General features: G+C 43.6%; 1 protein-coding gene and 1 long non-coding RNA gene across 3 annotated transcripts in view; both read left to right on the top strand.

The window, feature by feature from the left end:
• fam102ab (family with sequence similarity 102 member Ab) overlaps positions 1 to 13,247 on the top strand; it is a 55,890-nt gene extending 42,643 nt beyond the window's left edge. Inside the window, exons 5-13 of one of the 2 annotated variants that reach the window (XM_042302614.1) lie at positions 6,068 to 6,184; positions 6,630 to 6,676; positions 7,014 to 7,186; positions 7,392 to 7,496; positions 7,902 to 8,051; positions 8,102 to 8,147; positions 10,736 to 10,860; positions 11,010 to 11,079; positions 11,201 to 13,247. In XM_042302614.1, the coding sequence (XP_042158548.1) occupies positions 6,068 to 6,184; positions 6,630 to 6,676; positions 7,014 to 7,186; positions 7,392 to 7,496; positions 7,902 to 8,051; positions 8,102 to 8,147; positions 10,736 to 10,860; positions 11,010 to 11,079; positions 11,201 to 11,246 (879 nt within the window). In that variant the 3' untranslated portion in view covers positions 11,247 to 13,247. Of the gene's footprint in view, positions 1 to 6,067; positions 6,185 to 6,629; positions 6,677 to 7,013; positions 7,187 to 7,391; positions 7,497 to 7,901; positions 8,148 to 10,735; positions 10,861 to 11,009; positions 11,080 to 11,200 lie in introns of both variants that reach the window. The other variant, XM_042302613.1, reaches the window with a different exon arrangement.
• Positions 13,248 to 13,281: 34 nt separating this feature from the next.
• On the top strand, positions 13,282 to 15,681 carry LOC112220087. The gene is made up of 2 exons (XR_002948827.2): positions 13,282 to 14,799; positions 14,836 to 15,681. It is a non-coding gene; the product is annotated as an uncharacterized LOC112220087 (long non-coding RNA).
• The last annotated feature ends 6,875 nt before the right edge of the window (positions 15,682 to 22,556 follow it).

Below are 22,556 nucleotides of genomic sequence, written 5' to 3'. Positions count from 1 at the left end.
GGGTGTGACCCTGACCTCAGTTGTTAGGTGTGACCCAGTCAGTGATTGGTCACCTGGTGGACCATTACCAATAGACCCATTTCCCAGATGTGTCATTAAAAGTTGCACGCGCAGTTCGTCATCAGAAACCTCTTCATTTGCTTAGCAGTGGCTACGATCACATGCAACTTTAAATGGAGCTCATGCAAGTTAACAAACATGTTGTCACATGATTATCGAGCTAGCAAGCCAGCGAGGCAAGGTAGAATATCATAACTAGAGCTAGATAAAGCCGGTAGAATAATATACTTGTTGAACATAGCTATAGCCATCAGTCTTGTGTGTTTTCATGGTCATCTCTCACTGTTAAGTTTGTCAAGATCACGACTTTAGCATTAGGGTCATTCTTAAATTGCGGTAGCATTTCCTTACCTTGCCTTTGCAGCCATGAAAAACACTCTCTAATGACAAGCAGTTACAGATCATACACGTTTTTGTTTATGTCGAAATGATTATCAATAATACAACATAATGCAAGTCCTTTATACTGCAAAACCTTATGTTTATGCATTGTTTAAAGTGCTTAGGGAAAGCAAATGGTCTTGTCTCAGTAGTGATGTGTAGAGTTGTCGTGACATGTTTGGGGGATTTAAAGTTATCTAGCTATTATTTTGAATGCTAGAAAGTGAAAAAATTTATTTAATATATTGTATTGATAAAAAATAACAAGGCTATTAATAAATAACTATTTTATTTACTAGTATAGTGTGTCCCTCAGTTTTATGTTATTGGTGTTACCGCCTTGAAAATAACTTATTACAAAGATATACAAGGACCTTGAGCATTCTCTCCAGTAGCAAACTGTTGTCATGGGATCTATAATTATTAGCTAATCACACCTTTTACTATGCCATAAATTTGAGGATTCCATTGATAATTTGATGTCTAAATACAAAGTTAATCAATTTAAATGAAGGGAAATAACATTGTGGGCAAAATTATTAATCATATCACTTTAGGATATATATATATTTTTAAAGATTTATGACCTTAAATGGAGGCCACAAATGCTCAAATCTAAGAAAAAATCGAATTGACCAAAAATGTCTCATTGGTGTAATCGTCATTGTTGTTACTATTGCTACTGGTGGCACAATGTTATCATAATGGTAAAAACATGTTTAAGCCATTAAGCTACCATATTTGTTGATTTAGAATGGGAAGGTGTACCCCCACACACAAACAAAAAATGATGCTTGCTTGTAAACAAAACATTGCTTTATAGGTCCTTTGGGTTTCTAGAAATGACTGACACATGGTAATAGCCTCTTCAAAGTGTGTAGACTTGTGCCTTAGAAGAAGTTCTGCATTTAGTCTCTTGCCTCACAAGATTTAGTTGGGAAACAGTCCTTTTTGATGTTGATAACAGTGCAAGGGAACTATGAAGTACTCATAGTGTAAAGAGACAGCGTAGAGGCCACACATGATTCTAGTGATTCTAGTGCTGCTTATTGACAAGGCATGTGACTGGTGGCCTTCAAGTCGTTATGACACCAGTTTCTTTATGGAAGAGGAAAGTGTGACGACATGGTCACCCATTAGAGAAGGAAGTGTGTGTGTGTGTGTGTGTGTGTGTGTGTGTGTGTGTGTGTGTGTGTGTGTGTGTGTGTGTGTGTGTGTGTGTGTGTGTGTGTAAGGCTGGCTGGATGTTATCATTGGGCTAGTGCTTCCCTGTCCCTCTCGTTTCCTCCATATTTGCTGACCCCGTTCATCCGGGAAGAAGGCACTGCACCGGAAAGTCCGCTGAGTCAGCTGAAAGAACAGGAGAGAAAGTGAGAGAGAGGGCATGTGGCATGAGAGGATAGAGGGTCTTTGACCTCTCCAGGCCTGTCGGAGTTTGACACAGAGGGACATAGGGACAAGAGGAAGTACTATAGAAAAGGTCTACTAGTTCTCGGTCTTCTGATGTGTTTGTCCAGTCCTTCTTCCTCTCAATAGTACAGGCCGATGTCGGCCCAACTAACTAACAGTCTTGCGTGCCAGACACATGGCACTCCACCCCAGTGTCTGTCAGAGATATAGTGGCTGTGGGAAGGGACCCCGCTTACAGTTTGTGAATGAAAATGGATAGAATAAGACAAGGTTTTCTGATCTGCACGTGTGCTTTGAAACCTTGTCTTCTGACCACATAAAAGGAAGGAGTAGGATAATATGGATATTCTAGTGCGACTCAGTTTAGATGACCGGCGAGGCTGTTTGATTATAGCCCCCGAAAGCAGAAGTCTGGGGATATAAAAAAGAAAGGGGAAAAAAAGCAACACTGCACTTCTTTTACTGGTAACCATTAGTCAGCCGAACCACAACCGACACAATCATATGGTGTCTTGACCATGTTGCTGGACAAAACATATTGTGAGTGTGTGTGTGTGTGTGATTGCATTTAAGCTTCCTCTCTAGTTTTAAAGCTGCTTTTTGCTCGAAACTTTATGATCTACCAGTGGTCTTTCCCAGGGGTCACTTGGTCACCAAATGTGTCCTCAAACAGGAGTGACTCACACTTACCTGTAACAATAATGACCATTACTGACTGCTGTGCCACTCGGGAGCTTCTGGCAAGCTATGACACCTAACAACTGAAATACATGTCTTTAATAGACTAGGTTTGAGTTATCTTACACTATAAAACCAAGGCCTAGAAAAGGACTTACAATGAAGTTTATATCATGGTATCTGGTTTAACAGTGTCTGATGTGGTCTCATAAGGGACCATGGTGCCTTAATTGTGTAATTATGTCACAAGAGAGAGAGTCATGTGACTTCAAAGGCTCTATGTTGTCAGGGCAACAGCCTAAAAAGTAATGTTTACCCAAGGTTGAGTTTGTCTGTGTAATGGTTGTGAAAGCTGTCACAATGTTTGCAGCTGCATTTATTGATCCAGCCATTTTGTATGTAAGCTTACAAGATGGCGCCGACATACTTTGTTTCTAGCAAGGTACTGTTAGACATTGACTGCACTGCTGGAGCTAGAAACACAAGCATTTCGCTGCACCTGCTTAAACATCTGCTCATCTGTGTACGTGACAAATAAACTTTGATTCGATTTTTATCTATGGAGTGGAACACCTCTAACCCTTTAAGTTAATAAACTATTATTACTAAATATTTACGTTATTATAAAGACCTCTGGGACATTTTCTGGAGCAGTTTGGAGATTGATTAAGATTGTAGCGAGAATTGAGTGAGTGGAATCCTGAACGCTAAACTAATTTATACAGAAGACAACAACTATAAGTTAAAAAAAATATGCTATTGAAATCCTGCTGTAATTGTCTCTTAGTTGAACCAAGGGTACAACAGCACCGTACCTGGTCAGCAATGGTTTCACTGGCTGGTCACATATTATGTTATGACATACAGTGCCTTCGGAAAGTATTCAGACCCCTTGACTTTTTCCAGTTTGTTACGTTACAGCCTTATTCTAAAATGGATTACATTTTTTTAAATCCTCAGAAATCTACACACAATAACCCATAATGACAAAGCGTAAACAGGTTTTTAGAAAATTTTGCAAAACAGAAATACCTTATTTACATAAGAATTCAGACCCTTTGCTATGAGACTCGAAATTGAGCTCAGGTGCATCCTGTTTCCGTTGATCATCCTTTAGATGTTTCTACAACATTATTGGAGTCCACATGTAGTAAATTCAATTGATTGGACATGATTTGGAAAGGCACATACCTCTCGATATAAGGTCCCACAGTTGACAGTGCATGTCAGAGCAAAAACCAAGCCATGAGGTCGAAGGAATTGTCCGTAGCGCTCCGAGACAGGATTGTGTCGAGGCACAGATCTGGGGAAGGGTACTAAAACATTTCTGCAGCATTGAAGGTCCCCAAGAACAGAGTGGCCTCCATCGTTCTTAAATGGAAGAAGTTTGGAACCAGCTGGCCGCCCGGCCAAACTGAGCAATTGGGGGAGAAGGGCCTTGATCAGGGAGGCAACCAAGAACCCCATGGTCACTCTGACAGAGCTCCAGAGTTCCTCTGTGGAGATGGGAGAACCTTCCAGAAGGACAACCATCTCTGTAGCACTCCACCAATCAGGCCTTTATGGTAGAGTGGCCACTCCTCAGTAAAAGGCACATGACAGCCCGAGTTTTCCGAAAGGCACCTAAAGACTCTCAGACCATGAGAAATAAGATTCTTTGGTCTGATGAAACCAAGATTGAACTCTTTGGCCTGAATGACAAGCGTCACGTCTGGAGGAAACCTGGCACCATCCCTACAGTGATGCATGGTGGTGGCAACATCATGCTGTGGGGATGTTTTTCAGCAGCAGGGACTGGGAGACTCAGGTACAGAGAGATTCTTGATGAAAACCTGCTCCAGAGTGCTCAGGACCTCAGACTGGTGTGAAGGTTCACCTTTCAACAGGACAACGACCCTAAGCACACAGCCAAGACAATGCAGGAGTGGCTTCGGGACAAGTCTCTGAATGTCCTTGAGAGGCCCATCCAGAGCCCGGACTTGAACCTGATCGAACATCTCTAAAGAGACCTGAAAATAGCTGTGCAGCAATGCTCCCCATCCAACCTGACAGAGCTTGAGAGGATCTGCAGTGAAGAATGGGAGAAACTTCCCAAATACAGGTGTACCAAGCTTGTAGCATCATACCGCAAGACGACTCGAGGCTGTAATCGCTGTCAAAGGTGTTTCAACAAAGTACTGAGTAAAGGGTCTGAACCAGTTTTTGCTTTATCATTATGGGGTATTGTGTGGAGATTGATAAGGGTAAAAACAATGTAATCAATTTTTGAATAAGGAGGAAAGGGTAAGAGGGATAACAGGGGGAGGAGACAGTAGGAAAGAGAGAGGGGTGGGGAAGAGGGAGAGGGCTAGGGGACAGGGGGAGAGACAGTAGTGAAAGAGAGGGGGGGGGGAGGGGCTAGGGGACAGGGGACAGGGGGAGGACAGTAGGAGAGAGGCTGGGGAGACTAGGGGACAGGGGAGACAGTAGTGAGAGAGAGAGGGGGTGGGGAGAGAGGTGGGAGAGGGCTAGGGGACAGGGGGAGAGACAGTAGTGAGAGAGAGAGAGGAGGGAGAGGGCTAGGGGACAGGGGGAGAGACAGTAGTGAGAGAGAGAGGGGGTGGGGAGAGGGCTAGGGGACAGGGGACAGGGGAGAGACAGTAGTGAGAGAGAGAGGGGGTGGGGAGGGGAGGGAGAGGGCTAGGGGACAGGGGGAGAGACAGTAGTGAGAGAGAGAGGGGGTGGGGAGAGAGGAGGGAGAGGGAGAGGGGACAGGGGGAGAGACAGTAGTGAGAGAGATGGGGTGGGGTGGTGGGGAGAGAGGAGGGAGAGGGCTAGGGGACAGGGGGAGAGACAGTAGTGAGAGAGGGGGTGGGGAGAGGGCAGGACAGGGGGAGAGACAGTAGTGAGAGAGGGGGGGGGGAGAGGGCTCGGGGACAGGGGGAGAGACAGGTGAGAGAGATGGGGTGGGGTGGTGGGGAGAGAGGAGGGAGAGGGCTAGGGGACAGGGGGAGAGACAGTAGTGAGAGAGGGGGGTGGGGAGAGGGCTCGGGGGGGGAGAGACAGTAGTGAGAGAGAGAGGTAGAGATAATAGTGGGATAAGGGAGAGAGAGAGAGAAGGTAAGAAGACTGAGAGACATACATGAGGTAAGGGACATTAATAGCCCCTAATCGAGTGAGAGTATTTACGGTTGGGTGACCTCACCAGCCTCCAATGCCAATAGTTATGTAATGGCACATTGGGGGGTGGGGGTGTGTGTGTTAACCCTTTTCTCACTTACCCCCCAGTAAAGTAGAAAGACTGAAATGGCACGCTGAAAGCATACACTCCATGCTTGATGTGTTTATACGCCCTTGTCTCTATATCTCATGGGTAGCTAGTTTGAAACCACACATACTGAAATAAAACATGCCTTATTACAATGGGGACCAGGTGTGTTAACACCTGACCATGGTACACAGTTTTCATCAAACATATTTGTTAACATCATCTCTCTATCACTCTCTCTCTCTGTCACTCTCTCTCTCTCTCTCTCTCTCTCTGTCTCTCTCTCTCCAGCTGGGCTTTGCTGACCTCAACATGGCGGAGTTTGCTGGCTCAGGCTCCACTGTGCGCTGCTGTATCCTCGAGGGCTACGACACTAAGAACACTCGTCAGGACAACTCCATTCTCAAGGTAACTACACACACAAACTCACACGTTCACATGAGCTTATCGAAACCCCATGTGCAAAGATGTGTCCTTTGTACACGTGGTGGCGAAACCCAGAGAGCAAGACCATGTTGAGACTTGTTCAGGAATGGTTCAGGTTGAATAAACAGTTTTCCTTCCCACTAGGCATTGGATAGGTATTTGCAGGGGCCCTAAATGGTTATCTGATGGATGAATAGAAAGATATTGTCAGGGGCCCCTCTATTGGCTTATTTCTAACCTGACTCTTTTATAGAGCTTACTCACATACCATACATACTTTCATTTGACCATAGAAACATTGTATTACACTGAGGAAGTGAACAGTAGTTATTCTACTACAAAGGCTGCAGTGTTTTGTTGTAACAATATACAATGATGTTGATGGTGATTATGTTGATGATGATAACGTTATTACAATTTTTTCTAGGTTACTATTGGAATTACACTTTTGTCGGGGGATCCTTGCTTCAAAACGTGAGTTGGACCTCTGGCGCCACCTCTTGGCCAAAATGTATACCATCAACGTAGCTTGCGAAATAGAGTCTAAAATAGATTATTTTGTTGCTTTAAGTCACTACAAGGAACACTGATAGGTGCTCTACCATTGACCTAATTCTACAAGATTTCCTCCTCTCACTCTCATTCAAACTTTGGTTTTCTTAACCTTTGTCAACTTAGTACTTTTCATTCTCTTTTAGTACCCATGGTTGTTTAGTTCTGCTGTGACAAATATGATCAAATATGACTTAATTAATCTGTGTTTTCAATGCTTACTTTGAACTTAATTACACAATGACCTTTGACCTTCTAGGCCCCCCAGCACAGCCAAGTCCATCTCGATCCCGGGCCAGGACCCCTCCCTGCAGCTGGACTGTAAAGGCGAGGGCACCGATGCCAACTCAAACCCTCCCCCAGGGGGCATCATCAGGACATCATCAGGACGGCCCCTCAAACCCAGACTCCCCTCAGCTCCCCTCAACTCTGGTACAACAGACAATCACACCCAATCACAGCTGACTGTTTACACATGATGATGTATTTGTATCTATTTAATTTGATTGTTATTTCAGTTGACTACTGTGTTGTCTATATGGGGTGCCATTTGTAACATGCTACTGTGTATTTTGTGAAATAGTGTAATTCTGTGCTACAGAAAGCTAACATCCTGTGTGTTGTGTTGTGGCTCCAGGTCTACCCGAGCAGTTGGAGCAGAGCCTGCCCAGCCCAGATGAGGTCTTCCACATAGGACACTCCCGGAACTCCAGCTATGCCAGCCAGCAGAGCAAGATATCAGGTCAGTCAGCCTCTTTTGGATTGCCATGTTGTGTATGTTGGTAGGAGTGAAGCTGCCCCTAGGCGCTGATATTGGGTCTGTTTTGCATTTTCCCCACTAATGGTCAAGGTTAGGTTTAGGGGGAAGTTTATTCTAGATCTGTACCTAGAGAAAACTTCGCACTGGAGCATTTTGACACGGGGCCATAGCTACTCAAGTCAGGGTCTCCATTCGCCCATAGATGATATCTTAGCCCTGGACCAACTCAATTAGGTTCCAGTGATTTGATCTAAAAGATTTCATGACGGGGGAGGATCATTATGGACAAATAATATCAAGTCTGGCATGGGGTTATATGATAACCCCATGTGTGTGTGTGTGTGTATAATTGACTTGTATGTCTTCCCATCCTCCCCTCTCCTCCAGGGTACAGTACGGAGCACTCTCGCTCCTCCAGCCTAACAGACCTCACACACCGTCGTAACACTTCCACAAGCAGTAGCACTTCTGGGGGCCTGGCCACCCCCACCCAGACCCCCCACGCACATGCACACACCCTCGCCAACCCCCACCCCCTTGCAGCAGACCCCCAGACAACCGGAGAGCCTGGCACCAAGTGTGAGAGACCCCGCGGCCACCGAGGCCCATCCTGCTCTCCAATAGACCCTCCAGGCAAGCTACAGCACACACACACACACACACAAAAATATACACAGACACACATACAAGTATACACAGACACAGACACACACAGACACACACACACACACACACACACACACACACACACACACACACACACACACATATTTAAGCAATAAGGCCCGAGGGGGTGTGGTATATGGCCAATATACTACGGCTAAGGGCTGTTCTTAAGTACGATGCAACGCAGAGTGCCTGGATACAGCCCTTAGGAGTGGTATATTGGCCATATACCACAAAGCCATGTTTTGTCATACCTGCGGTATACGGTCTAATATACCACGGTGGTCAGCCAAACAGCATTCACGGCTCGAACCACCCAGTGTATAAAAACACACACACCACACATATACACTGATTTTACAAAATATTAAGAACACATTCCTAACATGGAGTTGCACCCCCATTTTTGCCCTCAGAACAGCCTCAGTTCATCAGGGCATGGACTCTACAATGTGTCGAAAGCATTCCACAGGGATGCTGGCCCATGTTCACTCCAATGCTTCCCACAGTTGTGTCAAGTTGGCTGGATGTCCTTTGGGTGGTGAAACATTCTTGAGGCACACGGAAAACTGTTGAGCGTGAAACTGCAGTTCAGTTTCAGTTCTTGACACAAACCGGTGCGCCTGGCACCTGCTACTATCCCCCATTCAAAAGGCACTTAAATATTTTGTCTTGCCCATTCACCCCCTGAATCGTACACATACAGAATCCATGTCTCAAATGTTTTAAGGCTTAAACATCCTTCTTTAACCTGTCTCCTTCCCTTCATCTACGCTGATTGAAGTGGATTTAACAGATGACATCAATAAGGGATCATAGCTTTCACCTGGATTCACCTGGTCAGTCTGTCATGGAAAGAGCAGGTGTTCTTAATGTTTTGTACACTCAATGTATATTTGTACACTCAATGTATATACAGTACCAGTCAAAAGTTTGGACACACCTACTCATTCAAGGGTTTTTCTACATTTTCTACATTGTAGAATAATAGTGAAGACATAAAAACTATGAAATAACACATATGGAATCATGTAGTAAGCAGAAAAATATATGTTAGATTCTTCAAAGTAGCCACCATTTGCCTTGATGACAGCTTTGCTCACTCTTGGCATTTTCTCAACCAGCTTCATGAGGTAGTCACCTGGAATGCTTTTCCAACAGTCTTGAAGGAGTTCCCACATATGTTGAGCACTTGTTGGCTGCTTTTCCTTCACTCTGCGGTCCAACTCATCCCAAACCATCTCAATTGGGTTGAGGTCAGGTGATTGTGGAGGCCAGGCCATCTGATACAGCACTCCTTCACTCTCCCTCTTGGTCAAATAGCCCTTACACAGCCTGGAGGTGTGTTTTGGGTAATTGTCCTGTTGAAAATCAAATGATAGTCCCACTAAACGCAAACTAGATGGGATGGTGTATCGCTGCAGAATGCTGTGGTAGCCATGCTGGTTAAGTGTGCCTTGAATTCTAAATAAATCACTGACAGTGTCACCTGCAAAGCAACCCCACACCATCACACCTCCTCCTCCATGCTTCACGGTGGGAACCACACATGCAGAGATCATCCGTTCACCCACTCTGCGGCTCACAAAGACACAGTGGTTAGAACCAAAAATCTCAAATTTGGACTCATCAGACCAAAGGACAGATTTCCACCGGTCTAATGTCCATTGCTCATGTTTCTTGGCCCAAGCAAATCTCTTATTATTATTTGTGTCCTTTAGTAGTGGTTTCTTTGCAGCAATTCGACTTGGTCTTTTACCAAATAGGGCTCTCTTCTGTATACCAACCCTACCTTGTCACTACACACCTGATTGGCTCAAACGCATTAAAGAGGAAAAAAATTCCACAAATTAACTTTTAACAAGGCACACCTGTTAATTGAAATGCATTCCAGGTTACTATCTCATGAAGCTGGTTGAGAGAATGCCAAAAGTGTGCAAAGCTGTCATCAAGGCAAAGGGTGGCTACTTTGAAGAATCTAAAATCTATTTAGATTTGTTTAACACTTTTTGGGTTACTACATGATTCCATATGTGTTATTTCATAATGTTGATGTCTTCACTGTTATTCTACAATGTAGAAAATAGTAAAAATTAAGAAATTACCCTGGAATAAGTAGGTGTGTCCACACTTTTGACTGGTACTGTATATACACACACACATATATTTGTATTTCTTTGTCATGACATTTATTCCCAAAAATCTAAATTGTTGCTGGGCCAAAAACCCTGAATATAAAGAAAGGAAAAGCATGCAGACAGTAGATGCTACTCAGAAGTGCTTTATTCCTGCACCTCAACCAATGACTTTTTGGCAGTAATATATCGAACACCGTTTTGGTTGTACCGTGTCAAAAAGGTACATGTCAAATATGGAGACAAGTATGACCTGATTAGCATTCAATAGTTATAGCCTTGGTGAGACGTTCAGCACAATCAGTGACGGCTGAGATAACAAACAACATCTGACAGAGGCTAACTGCATCACAGTCAACAACCTTTGAAAATAGCCTCAATCAGATGTTGTTGGGTTAACCCTGTCATGTGACATGCCAGGAGGAAGAAGGACACGGTTGAGAGTCAACCCACCTGGGTGGATGATACGCGCATCGACGCCGACGACATCGTGGACAAGATTATCCAGAGCCAGAACTTTGCCGATGTCAGCAGCCATGAAGAAGGTAAGGGTAGGAAGAAGGTTGTGTTGATGGAACAGTGAGCATGACCACACAGTGATAATGTTTTGCTTCTCTCTCATCTCCTCACTGTTTTCTCCTCTACCTATTCTATCCCTCTCTTTTTTGTCTTTAATTCTTGCTTCCATACACAGACAGCAACCTCAGATTGTTTGTCAGCAAAGATGGGACTACAGCCCTAAGTGGGTTACAACTGGGGAACAAGTGAGTTTGTGCATGCCAGAATGTCTGTGTACAGTGTGTTATTACATGATCAAAAAGAGAATTTATGATGGTAATGAAATAAATAAATGAATCCCTTCCTCTTCTTCTGCGTTTGCTGTAGGGTGACTGCTGGCGTCTTTGAGCCAGTGGTGATCGAGAGCCACTAGCGATGAGTGTGTGTGTGTTCACACAAATGCACATACCCCTGTCTTTTGAGTTACACCACTTCAACAAACACCACTAAACTACATATGTAACCCTTTAATGAGATATTTACGGTGATGGTGGTGGGAGGTGTAATTTATGAATAATCCAATCATGTAGAAAAGTTTTTATATTCATGCTTTCATCTGGGGGACCATAGGTGTAAAGTGTGCAAACTACTTGATAGAGAGAAATGGGAAACCATTGCACCGTGGGAGTTGTAGTGAAACACTGAAAATCAGGAAAAAGCTTGCCACACAGGTTGCGTTGGAGGCAAATGTGGCTGCCTCAAAAAGTTGGAATGTTATGATTTACCCTGTTTGTATCATTTTTGAACAATGTTTGTGTATGATAATGGTTGGGGATACATTTAGTTATTCAAATAACAACTATAAATTCAAATGAGGGGAGATTACTTTATCAAAGAAAGACTTGGTTACAAACTACTAAATAGAGAAATTGAACAGGGATTTGAACTAGGCTTGAATGGGTGGTTTTCAACGTGAAATGTTCTATATTTGATAACCCCTTGCAATCCCCCGATTTCAGAAACCGTACCAGACCTGGGGTCAAAATTACGGTATAGCCCAAAGAACCCATGTTATAGAATAAAATTATATATACATTATAGAATATATTATAAATTACAGAATGTTTTAGAATATAGGCTTATATATAATATGATCATAGATCATGTTGAAATACGGACCTCAGAAAGAGAAACGCGTGCACATATGGCTGGCCATATGCAACTGTACATACGGCATGGTCAATGATTCATCCATTACTCTAGTCTAGGTAAATGCAGGCCGGATTGGTAATCAATTACTGTGGTATAGGTAAATGCAGGAAGGATTGGTACTCGAGTACTGGAGTCTAGGTGAATGCAGGCAGGATTGGTAATCGATTACTGTAGTCTAAGACCTTGATCCTCTCCTCCCCTGGGTCTTGTGACATGGGACACTATCCTCAAGCTCACCAGCTGGCTTGGTGAATATACCGTAAGTGGAAAAGTTGGAAAATCAGAGGGGGACATTTCTGTGTGTGTCTGTATGTCTGTCTGTCTGTCAGTCAGTCAAGTCAGTCAGTCGTTTTGTCCCTTGACTGTCGCTCATTTGTCCTGTATGTCAGACCCAATTATTTTGTGTCACCATGCCCATGACATCCCTCCATGTTGTCAAGGACTGGAGTTGTCAATGAATTAAGTTACTAGGTTTCTGGGAGAAAAAAATCAATCTTCTTGATCTGCAAGAAAGCCCTTTTGTATTTGTGTTCTCAACAAATCAATGCTTACAGTGAGACTCAAAAGGAAACTCGACTGCATATTATTTCAAATATGCTTTCTCAATGCAAGCCAGGTCACTGATTTTGATTGAGTGGGGGCCCTTAAATGGTTTGGTTACTGAAGTGGGTTACTAAAGATGGCTGGCTAACTTAGTAATCCTTCTTTGTGAAATACCTTCTATGTGGGCTTGGCTAGAACTGTCCAACTGTTGCCCTTCCACTAAGCCTCAATATCACCAGTCGTTATCAAGCGTAATGAACTGACAATTGAATAAGGGCTCTAATGATAAAACTGACAGTGGTATCTGGTCATCTTCATTTAATTGAACAAGCTATTCTATTTGCAGGGGAGAAATGTAATTTTATTTCTGTCGCCCCCGGATTTTGATCCCGTTAGATGAACATTGCATTGTGGGTATGGTGTAGTCAGAGCCAATCAGAGCTAACAATGGAGGATTTTGAGTAGAAACTCCCCTCTCATCCCCAAATGACAATGGCCTCTTGTATGTGTGTTTGTGCCTGCGCATATCTTTTTTAGGGAGGGAGTGGAAAAGAGGAAATGTCCATGTGTGTGTGTGTGTGTGTGTGTGTGTGTACTTCTGTGCATTGTCTGTGTGTGTGTCTGTGCGTGTGTGTCTGTGCGTGTGTCTGTGTGTGTGTCTGTATGTGTGTCTGTGCGTGTGTCTGTGCGTGTGTCTGTGCGTGTGTCTGTGCGTGTGTCTGTGCGTGTGTCTGTGCGTGTGTCTGTGCGCGTGTGTGTCTGTGTGTGTGTCTGTGCGTGTGTCTGTGCGTGTGTCTGTGTGTGTGTCTGTGTGTGTGTCTGTGCGTGTTCCTGTGTGTGTTCAAGTTGAAGAGCTTGCCACTCACCTGTCTCACGGTTCTTGACCCCTGAGTAACGTTTCAGTTGATCTGAAAGCCCTCAGCAGGAAAATGGACCTAATGCTCGCGCCTTAGCCTGTCTTATCGCCCTTAGTCTGTTCATTTGAAATGTATTTTAAAGGAAAAGTGCAATATGGGCTTTCATCTACACACCTGTAGCTTCAACATAGCTTCCTAACAAGGATGTTGTTTTTTACAACAGACATAAGGTGTCCCAAATGGCACCTTATTCCCTACATAGTGAACTACTTTTGAACATAGCCCTGTATAGAGAATACAGTGATATTTGGGACACAGACATTCACAGCATACTGAGAGTTGACATTCAGAGACGCAAAGAAAAATTTCTCCTGACTGACCCTTTAAAAATACAATTGGGCTGTGTGTGCTGTTGCAATGTGCTTTTTTGTGTGTATTTCACTCTCCACCTTGTGTCATTGTCATTGTAGATGCTGTGTGCATACTGTATGTGAAAAAAAAAGAAACAATGAATGAATAAACTTTAACTTCACTGACGTGCATACACATGCATGGGGAAATGTTGACAGGTTTTCTTAGTTTTATTTGTATGTGTCAAGCTGATATGGACCATTCAACTCTATTTCATCAACTTTGATTATACAAGCCCTCTGTAACACAGTGAATCTGTATTTTAGCGTGAGCTTCTTTTACAACGAAACCAATTGATTTCTTTCATTACACTGTTACATTGTCTATCTCGTAGTAGTGCAGTCCCAAGCATTTTATTCATGGTAATGGTTATAATGGCAAACACTTGATTCATATTTGACTTGTTTTAACTTTTACCAGCTGGCTGGTTTATTTGTTCTATGCAGCAGAGATGTATTGGTAAACCTGTACCTGTGCTCTACTTTGAAACATTGAAAAATCAAGTATACAAAAAAAATTATACACTAAAGAGTTGTAATAATTGGTTATTTCTGATTCCCCTGCTACTGTTTTTATTTTTACAAGAAGGCTCATTGTATATTTCTTAAATTGTTTGGGTTCTGTTTTCGTACATTCTTGACTATTTGTAACCTGTGATTTTTCTAACAAATGAGTTGAACCAATATGTTGACATGAGATTCTGCTGTCATGAATGGAGCGCTAAGGATTTTCTGCTGCATATTTGAAATATGAATTAATCAACACATCACTATGGAGGGTGAGGTTTCTCTGATGCAACACATCACTATGGAGGGTGAGGTTTCTCTGATGCAACACATCACTATGGAGGGTGAGGTTTCTCTGATGCAACACATCACTATGGAGGGTGAGGTTTCTCTGATGCAACACATCACTATGGAGGGTGAGGTTTCTCTGATGTAACACATCACTATGGAGGGTGAGGTTTCTCTGATGTAACACATCACTATGGAGGGTGAGGTTTCTCTGATGCAACACATCATCAGATATTTGTCATCGCTTTTCAGCCACTATATCACCTACATTTTGTGGGTTGAAGAACTTGGTAGGTAAGAGGATGGCAGTCAAGACAGATTGCTCTCTGAAAGACCGAGTACTGTAAATTGAACTTTCATTGTTCAATCAGATATTAAAAATCAATCATTTCTTTGAATATCATCATTTGCAAACTCACATGGACCTTTCCTAAGGCTAATCAGCTCAGTAGGTAGGGGAACCAGAATTGAATGGGGACCAGATATACCATTCCTCTGTCTGAAACCTTGGCTGGTATGATATTCATGATAACAGCACTTAGGTCTGGACTACTAACTTGACATAACATTTTATCTATTTCAATTATTTATCCTCTATTTCTTTTATTTTTGTTCATCTTTGTAAAGGGATTTTAAAACTATGCACACGAGTCCAAGACTCTCCGAGAGGTCCACCCAAACTCATGACCTTAAGAATTATAATATTAATAATAAGAGATGTATATGATTAAAAAAGTCAACAGTTAATGAATTTATATCAATAGACGACTATTGAAATGACTATTTTTCTGATTTTCCAGAATTATTTAGACATTTATTGTAAACACACACACAGGTATTGCTCCAAAGTTTTCTTTTTTTTTTCTCCTAAAATGCATTTATTCTATCACATTCAACTCACATGTGGAGGGACACTGTGACATGATGAATTGGAACTATATCTGTAATTGTAATGTTGTAATGTTTCCTATTCAAGATGGTAAATGTCTATTTGAACAATTTAAATGTCATATTTTGGGGAAATAAAGCTGTTGTTGGGTATCTAAAAAAACTTGTTGGCTGATTTATTACACATTCATAATACAATGTACCTCTCAATTTCATATAGGAGGCCATACAGTAACTCCATAATGATCATGCTGTTACTTTGACTTCATCTTGTAGTGGAATTATGTCTGAGTTACAAGTATACAGTATCTCCAAGACACAACAATCACTTACATGTGATTAAGCAATGAATCATCTAGCAGGTACCACTATCATTCACATTTACCAAGGAACATGTTGCAATAGTAATTTCAACTAAGCTTCCGGAGGACCTATAATCCTTTCACTCCCTCCTCTCTACCTTCTGTTCCTCTGTATTTTCTGCTAAAGACACTTTCTATCGCTCTAAATTTCAAGCTTCTCCCTCTAACCCTAGGAGTCTCTTTTCCACCTTCTCCTTCCTCCTTAATCCTCCACATATTCTCAATACTGGTGCCCCCCAGGGCTAGGTTCTAGGTCCTCTCCTCTTCTCTCTAAACACCAAGTCACTTGGCTCCGAAATATATTCTCACATGGTGTCTCCTATCATTGGTATGCGGATGACACTCAAATACTTTTCTCCATCCCCCCTTCTGACACCCAGGTGGCGACACGCATCTCTGCGTGCCTGACAGATATCTCCACTTGGATGTCTGCCCACCAGCTCAAGCTCAACCTTGGCAAGACGGAGCTGCTCTTCCTCCTGGGGAAGACCTTCCCGCTCTAAGACCTCTCCATCACGGTTGACTCCACGGTGTCCTCTCCCAGAGTGCAAATAACCTTGGTGTGACCCTGGACCCTGCCGTTCTCTGCAAACATTAAAGCCGTGACTTGCTCCTGCAGATACATACTCTACAACATCCGTAGACCACCGAACGCCACCCGAACAAGGAGAGGAGCCGACTCCGGCGGAAGTCGTGACAAATGGGTTACAAAACAATAGCTAAAAAACAAAATACCACTTACCACTATTAGGGCAATATGATGGCACCTCGTCTCAAACTCCTACAAAACATTGAGGTTTCTACTTTTTCTAGTGTTCTCTCATTTTCTTACTCAGTTGTTTCGTGCATTACTTCATACACCCAGGAAAAGATGTTGGAATATGAAGCGCTGGGTGCTCACCGTCCACCCGGCCTTCTCGGGCTGCCTCGGAGAGAGAAAAAGGAGACGCTGACACAGTAGCAGACGTGTCGGGGTCTTAGTGAGATTAAGAGGCTGGGCGACCTGTCCTTCATTACCGAGAATACTACTCGCCAATGTTCAATCATTAATTAATAAACTTGATGAACTCAGAGTGAGGATCTCCTTCCAGTGGGACATTGGATTCTGCAACATACTTCTGAGACTTGGCTTTCCTCTGACATTCAGTGGGTTTTACAGTTTTTCTACTGGATAGGAAGCAGGCTCTCTCTGGCAAGAACAAAGGCGAGGGGCTCTGCTTTATGACCAACAACGTGTGGTGCTATGGGGTTAACACACAGGAACTTGCAAGCTTCTGCTCTCCTGACTTGGAATACTTGATTCAGAGTGTTTAATAGTCACATGTATAGGGTTGCAGGTGTGATTGCACCACAGACAGATCTCCCACCAAGTAAAATCGGGGGCCGAACCAGCGACCTCTCGGCCACCAGCCCAAGCTCCTAACTACCAGGCCACCAACCTCCAAGATCCCCCCACAGTTCCCCAGAGAGCTGCTTCTCAACCATCCAAGACTCCCCCACAGTCCCCCTGAAAAACCTCCCCTCCACTCCACTCCCCGTCCCCAAACCCCACGGAAGACGTGTGTAAGTCATTCAAATGTGTTAACCCTCGCACATCCTCATCGATGGGGCTGCTGTGGAGACGGTCAAAAATGTAACGTTCCTCGGCGAACACATCTGAGGAGCTGAAATAGTCAAACCACATGGACACCATAGATAAGGCATGACAGCGACTCTTCAACCTCAGGATGCTGAAGAAATTCGGCCTGTCCCAGAGGGCCCTCACAATGTTCTTCAGGAGCACCATAGAGAGCATACTGTTGGGTTGCATCACAGTCTGGAACGGAAACTCCACCGCTGCTGACCGCAAGGCACTACAGAGGGTGGCACGCTCAGCCGAAAGTTCCATTGGGAGCCGAAAGTACCATTGGGTGCTTTCTGCCTGCCCTGCAGGACACCTACAACACCAGGTGTTGCAGGAAGGCCAAAAAGATAATCAGGAACCCCAGCCACCATCACTCAGGCACGGGCAGTATAGGAGCATCGTGGCTAAAGCTGTAAGACTGGCCAATAGCTTCTATCTCCAGACCATCAGGCTGCTGAATAGCCACCACTAGTCAACCTCTTCAAAATTATTCAAGCTCTGTCAAATTGGTTGTTGATCATTGCTAGACAACCATTTTCAGGTCTTGCCATAGATTTTCAAGTAGATTTAAGTCAAAACTGTAACATACCACTCAGGAACATTTACTGTGTTCTTGGCAAGCAACTCCAGTGTAGCTTTGGCCTTGTGTTTTAGGTTATTGTCCTGCTGAAAGGTGAATTCATCTCCCAGTGTCTGGTGGAAAGCAGACAACTAGGTTTTCCTCTAGGATTTTGCCTGTGCTTAGCTCCCTTCCGTTTCTTTTTTATCCAGAAAAGCATACCCGTAGCATGATGCAGCCACCACTATGCTTGACAATATGGAGAGTGGTACTCAGTAATGTGTTATATTTTCCCCCAAAAGTTTGTTTACCACATTTTTTGCAGTATTACTGTAGTGCCTTGTTGCAAACAGGAAGCATGTTTTTATTCTTTACAGGCTTCCTTCTTTTCACTTTGTGGAGTAACTACAATGTTGTTGATCCATCCTCAGATGCTTTCTCCTATCACAGCCATTAAACACGACCAATAGGCGCCCTTCTTTGCGAGGCATTGGAAAACCTCCCTGGTCTTCAGGTTTTTGCCCCATGTGACATATCTGGCTTTCCCATTTAATCTACAGTAACGGGAAGATATAACAAAAGTCCTTCCAACAAAAGCCTACATGTGTCAGCCTTCCAACCAGGGCCAGACAGCTCATTAGGCAGCCGGTTATGGCGACAGAATGAAAAGGGCGTCATTTTCAGAGCTTAACTTAGTTAAGAACAAATTCTTATTTAAAATGACGGCCTACCCCGGCCAAACCCTAACCCGGATGACGCTGGACCAATTGTGCGCTGCCCCAAGCATGGCCAGTTGTGATACAGCCTGGAATTGAACCAGGGTCTGTAGTGATACCTCTAGCACTAAGATGCAGTGCCTAAGCCCGCTGCACCACTTGGGTGCCCAAGACACACTTCCAACAACACATTAAACCTCACATAATTTTGCCCAAAAACAATGACAAATTCTCTCAACCAGTGGCATATGGGCTTTTTAGGTGAGCGCTGATGCCACCCTATGATAAGCAGTGACCACTTTGTCATAGGCAGGGATGCAACATATTTATATTGTCCATTCCCAGTGTGCCTCTCCAGGGTGCTGTTGGATAGACGTCACTGCTGAGCTCCACCAACATTTCGTCCAAAAACGTATCTAACATAAATCATGTAGCAGATATAGGATAAGGTAGAATGAGTATGTGGCCTTTTCTGTTGCCTACAGGCTGGAGATAAAATGTATGACAATGTAATGAGATGGAAACTTTTTAAATCCTACAGGTTTCGCCGATCAAATGGCCTAACCTATATGTCGCCAAATTAAACAAAAGATGCGCTGAAATGTTAACATGTCCTAAAAATAGGACAGGTCAAAATATAATGGACAATATGGAATGGACAATCAGGCTACTCACAACTGCTGTCCAGGAGTTTCATCCCAAGGGCAACATATTAATGATCAGTGGTTTCAAGTTTGTATCCGTACATTTTTCACGAGCTGATCATAGCAAAAAATAAAATACTTCTGCTTTTCCCGCTGTGTAAACACATTGCAAATAGGCTCAGGATAACTCTGATATTCAGACCTTAAATAGCTAAATTGATAAGTGACAGGAATCAGGACTAATAAAGTCAATGCAACCGTCTGTTTCATGTGGGCCTACCACATGAACATCTGACACCAATAATCAACTAATCATGATCTTCACTTTAGAATGCAATTAGTTTCATCAGCTGTGTTAACTAGGGATGGGGAAAAAGTGTGACACCACACTGGAGTTGCCTATCCCTGCAGTACCTCAGTAAGCACGGACCGACGCTGGTACCTTTTGGATGTCTTTTTTTGGTGCAGTCCTGACCAGCCTTGATTTCCACGTCCACGGATGTTGTTTTTTGGTCCGATCTGGACCAAGTCTGAACCAATCATAGACATCTATGTTTGGTTCAGATTTTGTCCGGTCTGGACTAGCCTTGATTTGACCCAAACATTAACGTTTATGAATTTTTTCAACTTTCATTCCGAAACAAAAACTAAACTGATTTCAACGTCTGAAAAAAACATACACCTATTTTCCCCTTTCATTCAGAACCTAAATTTAACCTAACTTTTACATCTGGAAAAAATTGCTATTTTTTACATCTTTCAACGTAATTTTGCTTACTGGGACTATTCTTGTAGGGGTAGCAATTTTTGGTCTAGCCTAGGGCGGCAGAACGGCCCAGTCCTGCTTCCAACCTAGTGTCACGTTCGTCGTAACAAGGAGACCAAGGCGCAGCGTGATATGAATACATCTTCTTTTAATAAACGAAGAACACTTAACTATACAAAACGAACGTGACTCTATATAACACGAGTGCTGAAACAGGCAACTACACATAGACAATAACCCACCAAATACCCAAGGGATATGGCTACCTAAATATGGTCCCCAATCAGAGACAACGATAAACAGCTGCCTCTGATTGAGAACCAATCTAGGCAACACAGACTAGAAACAACCCCATAAACATACAAGAACCCAAGACAGGACAAAAACACATCACCCTCGTCACACCCTGACCTAACCAAAATAATAAAGAAAACAAAGAATACGAAGGTCAGGGAGTGACAGTAACCCATACATATTTGGGAGGGTCTGGGTGGGCATCTAACCTTGGAGGCTTAGGTTCTGGACACCGCCCCCCTTCTTTACACTGAGGGCTGGGGACCGTCGCTGGAGACCCCGGGCTGGGGACCGTCGTGGGAGGTTCCGGACTGTAGCCTGTCGTGGGAGGTTCCGGACTATGGCCCATCGTGGGAGGTTCCGGTCAGGGTACTGTCGCCGGACGCTCTGGACTGGGTACTGTCGCCGGACGCACTGGACTGGGTACTGTCGCCGGACGCTCTGGACTGGCGAGGCACACTGTAGGCCTGGTGCGTGGTGCCGGCACTGGTGGTACCGGGCTGGGGACACGCACCTCATGGCGAGTGCGGGGAGGAGGAACAGGGAGTACTGGACCCTGGAGGCACACTGAAGGCCTGGTGCCGGAACTGGTGGTACCGGGCTGGGGACACGCACCTCAGGGCGAGTGCGGGGAGGAGGAACAGGACGTACTGGGCTCTGGAGGCGCACAGGAGGCCTGGTGCGTGGTGCCGGAACTGGTGGTACCGGGCTGGGCACACACACCTCAGGGCGAGTGCGGGGAAGAGGAACAGGGTGTACTGGACTGTGGAGGTGCACTGGAGGTCTGGAGTGTAGAGCTGACACAACCCGCCCTGGCTGGATGTTATTTTCGCCCTGCATTTGCTGGCACAGAACACACTGTGAAGAACACTTAACAAACTATACAAAACGAACGTGACGCTATGTAATACGAGTGCTGAAACAGGCAACTACACATGGACAATAACCCACCAAATACCAAAGGAATATGGCTACCTAAATATGGTCCCCAATCAGAAACAACGATAAACAGCTGCCTCTGATTGAGAACCAATCTAGGCAACCATAGACATAAACACCTAGACTTGAAACAACCCCATAAATATACAAAAACCCAGGACAGGACAAAAACACATATATCACCCTCGTCACACCCTGACCTAACCAAAATAATAAAGAAAACAAAGAATACTATGGTCAGGGCGTGACACCTAGGCTATCTGAGATAATCTAAAGAAGTTTCATGGCTTCCAACTTTTGACAAAGGTTTGGAGTGAGATTTGCTATGTGAATTTCATTGCTCAATGGCACAACCCCTAGATGGGGTTCTGGGTGTCCTCTCCCGGAAAACTGTACTGTTTTAAAGCTAATTTCCTGCAATTCTACATATTCTGACATGGTTTAAGCCTATGACCAGGGTGGAAAATAAACAAATAAAATCCAGAGGTCAGGTGTATTTAGGATGACTGTTACTTTGAGTATGCTAATATTTGTACTTTACATCTTTTTTTTGGGTGGTTTGAAACTTTATTCAGACAGTAATTAAATGAGCTGGGGAGACAGGAAAATGGGAGAAACAGTAGAACGGTTGGATGCAGGGATTGATCCCTGATCTCAGGTGAAAAGCTGTATGTGACAGGGAGTGTTACCACTACACCAAAGCTCTGCACAAGAATGACTGATATTAATAATTGATGGCATTGGGTAACCAAATCATATTCTCCTCAATATTCAGTTGATTTATGCCTACTAGTTGAAGATCCTTGCCATCATATTACTCTACATAGACAAAATATTATGCATTTGTGAGTTGTGAGTCTCCCTAAAATGTTGAAAATGATATTTGATTCCTGGAGCATTTAATATCCAAAGCTTATTTCTATGACTTATTCTAAACTGTCCATGAATGGCTGAAATAATACATAGCCTCATATAATATATTTTGTAAATACATAGTAGGCATATCAGATTTTAAATATGTGAATTCACTGGCAACATTGGAAAGAAGTGGAATAATAAAACAAGTGTGGGGAATAACAGTAGTGTTCTTGCTGACAAGCACAGTAATTACCCTATATTGTTACCCTATAGAAT

The sequence above is a fragment of the Oncorhynchus tshawytscha genome, linkage group LG20 (assembly GCF_018296145.1).
Source record: "Oncorhynchus tshawytscha isolate Ot180627B linkage group LG20, Otsh_v2.0, whole genome shotgun sequence".
NCBI classification, from domain to species: domain Eukaryota; kingdom Metazoa; phylum Chordata; class Actinopteri; order Salmoniformes; family Salmonidae; genus Oncorhynchus; species Oncorhynchus tshawytscha.
This window is presented reverse-complemented; position numbering and strand designations above follow the sequence as displayed.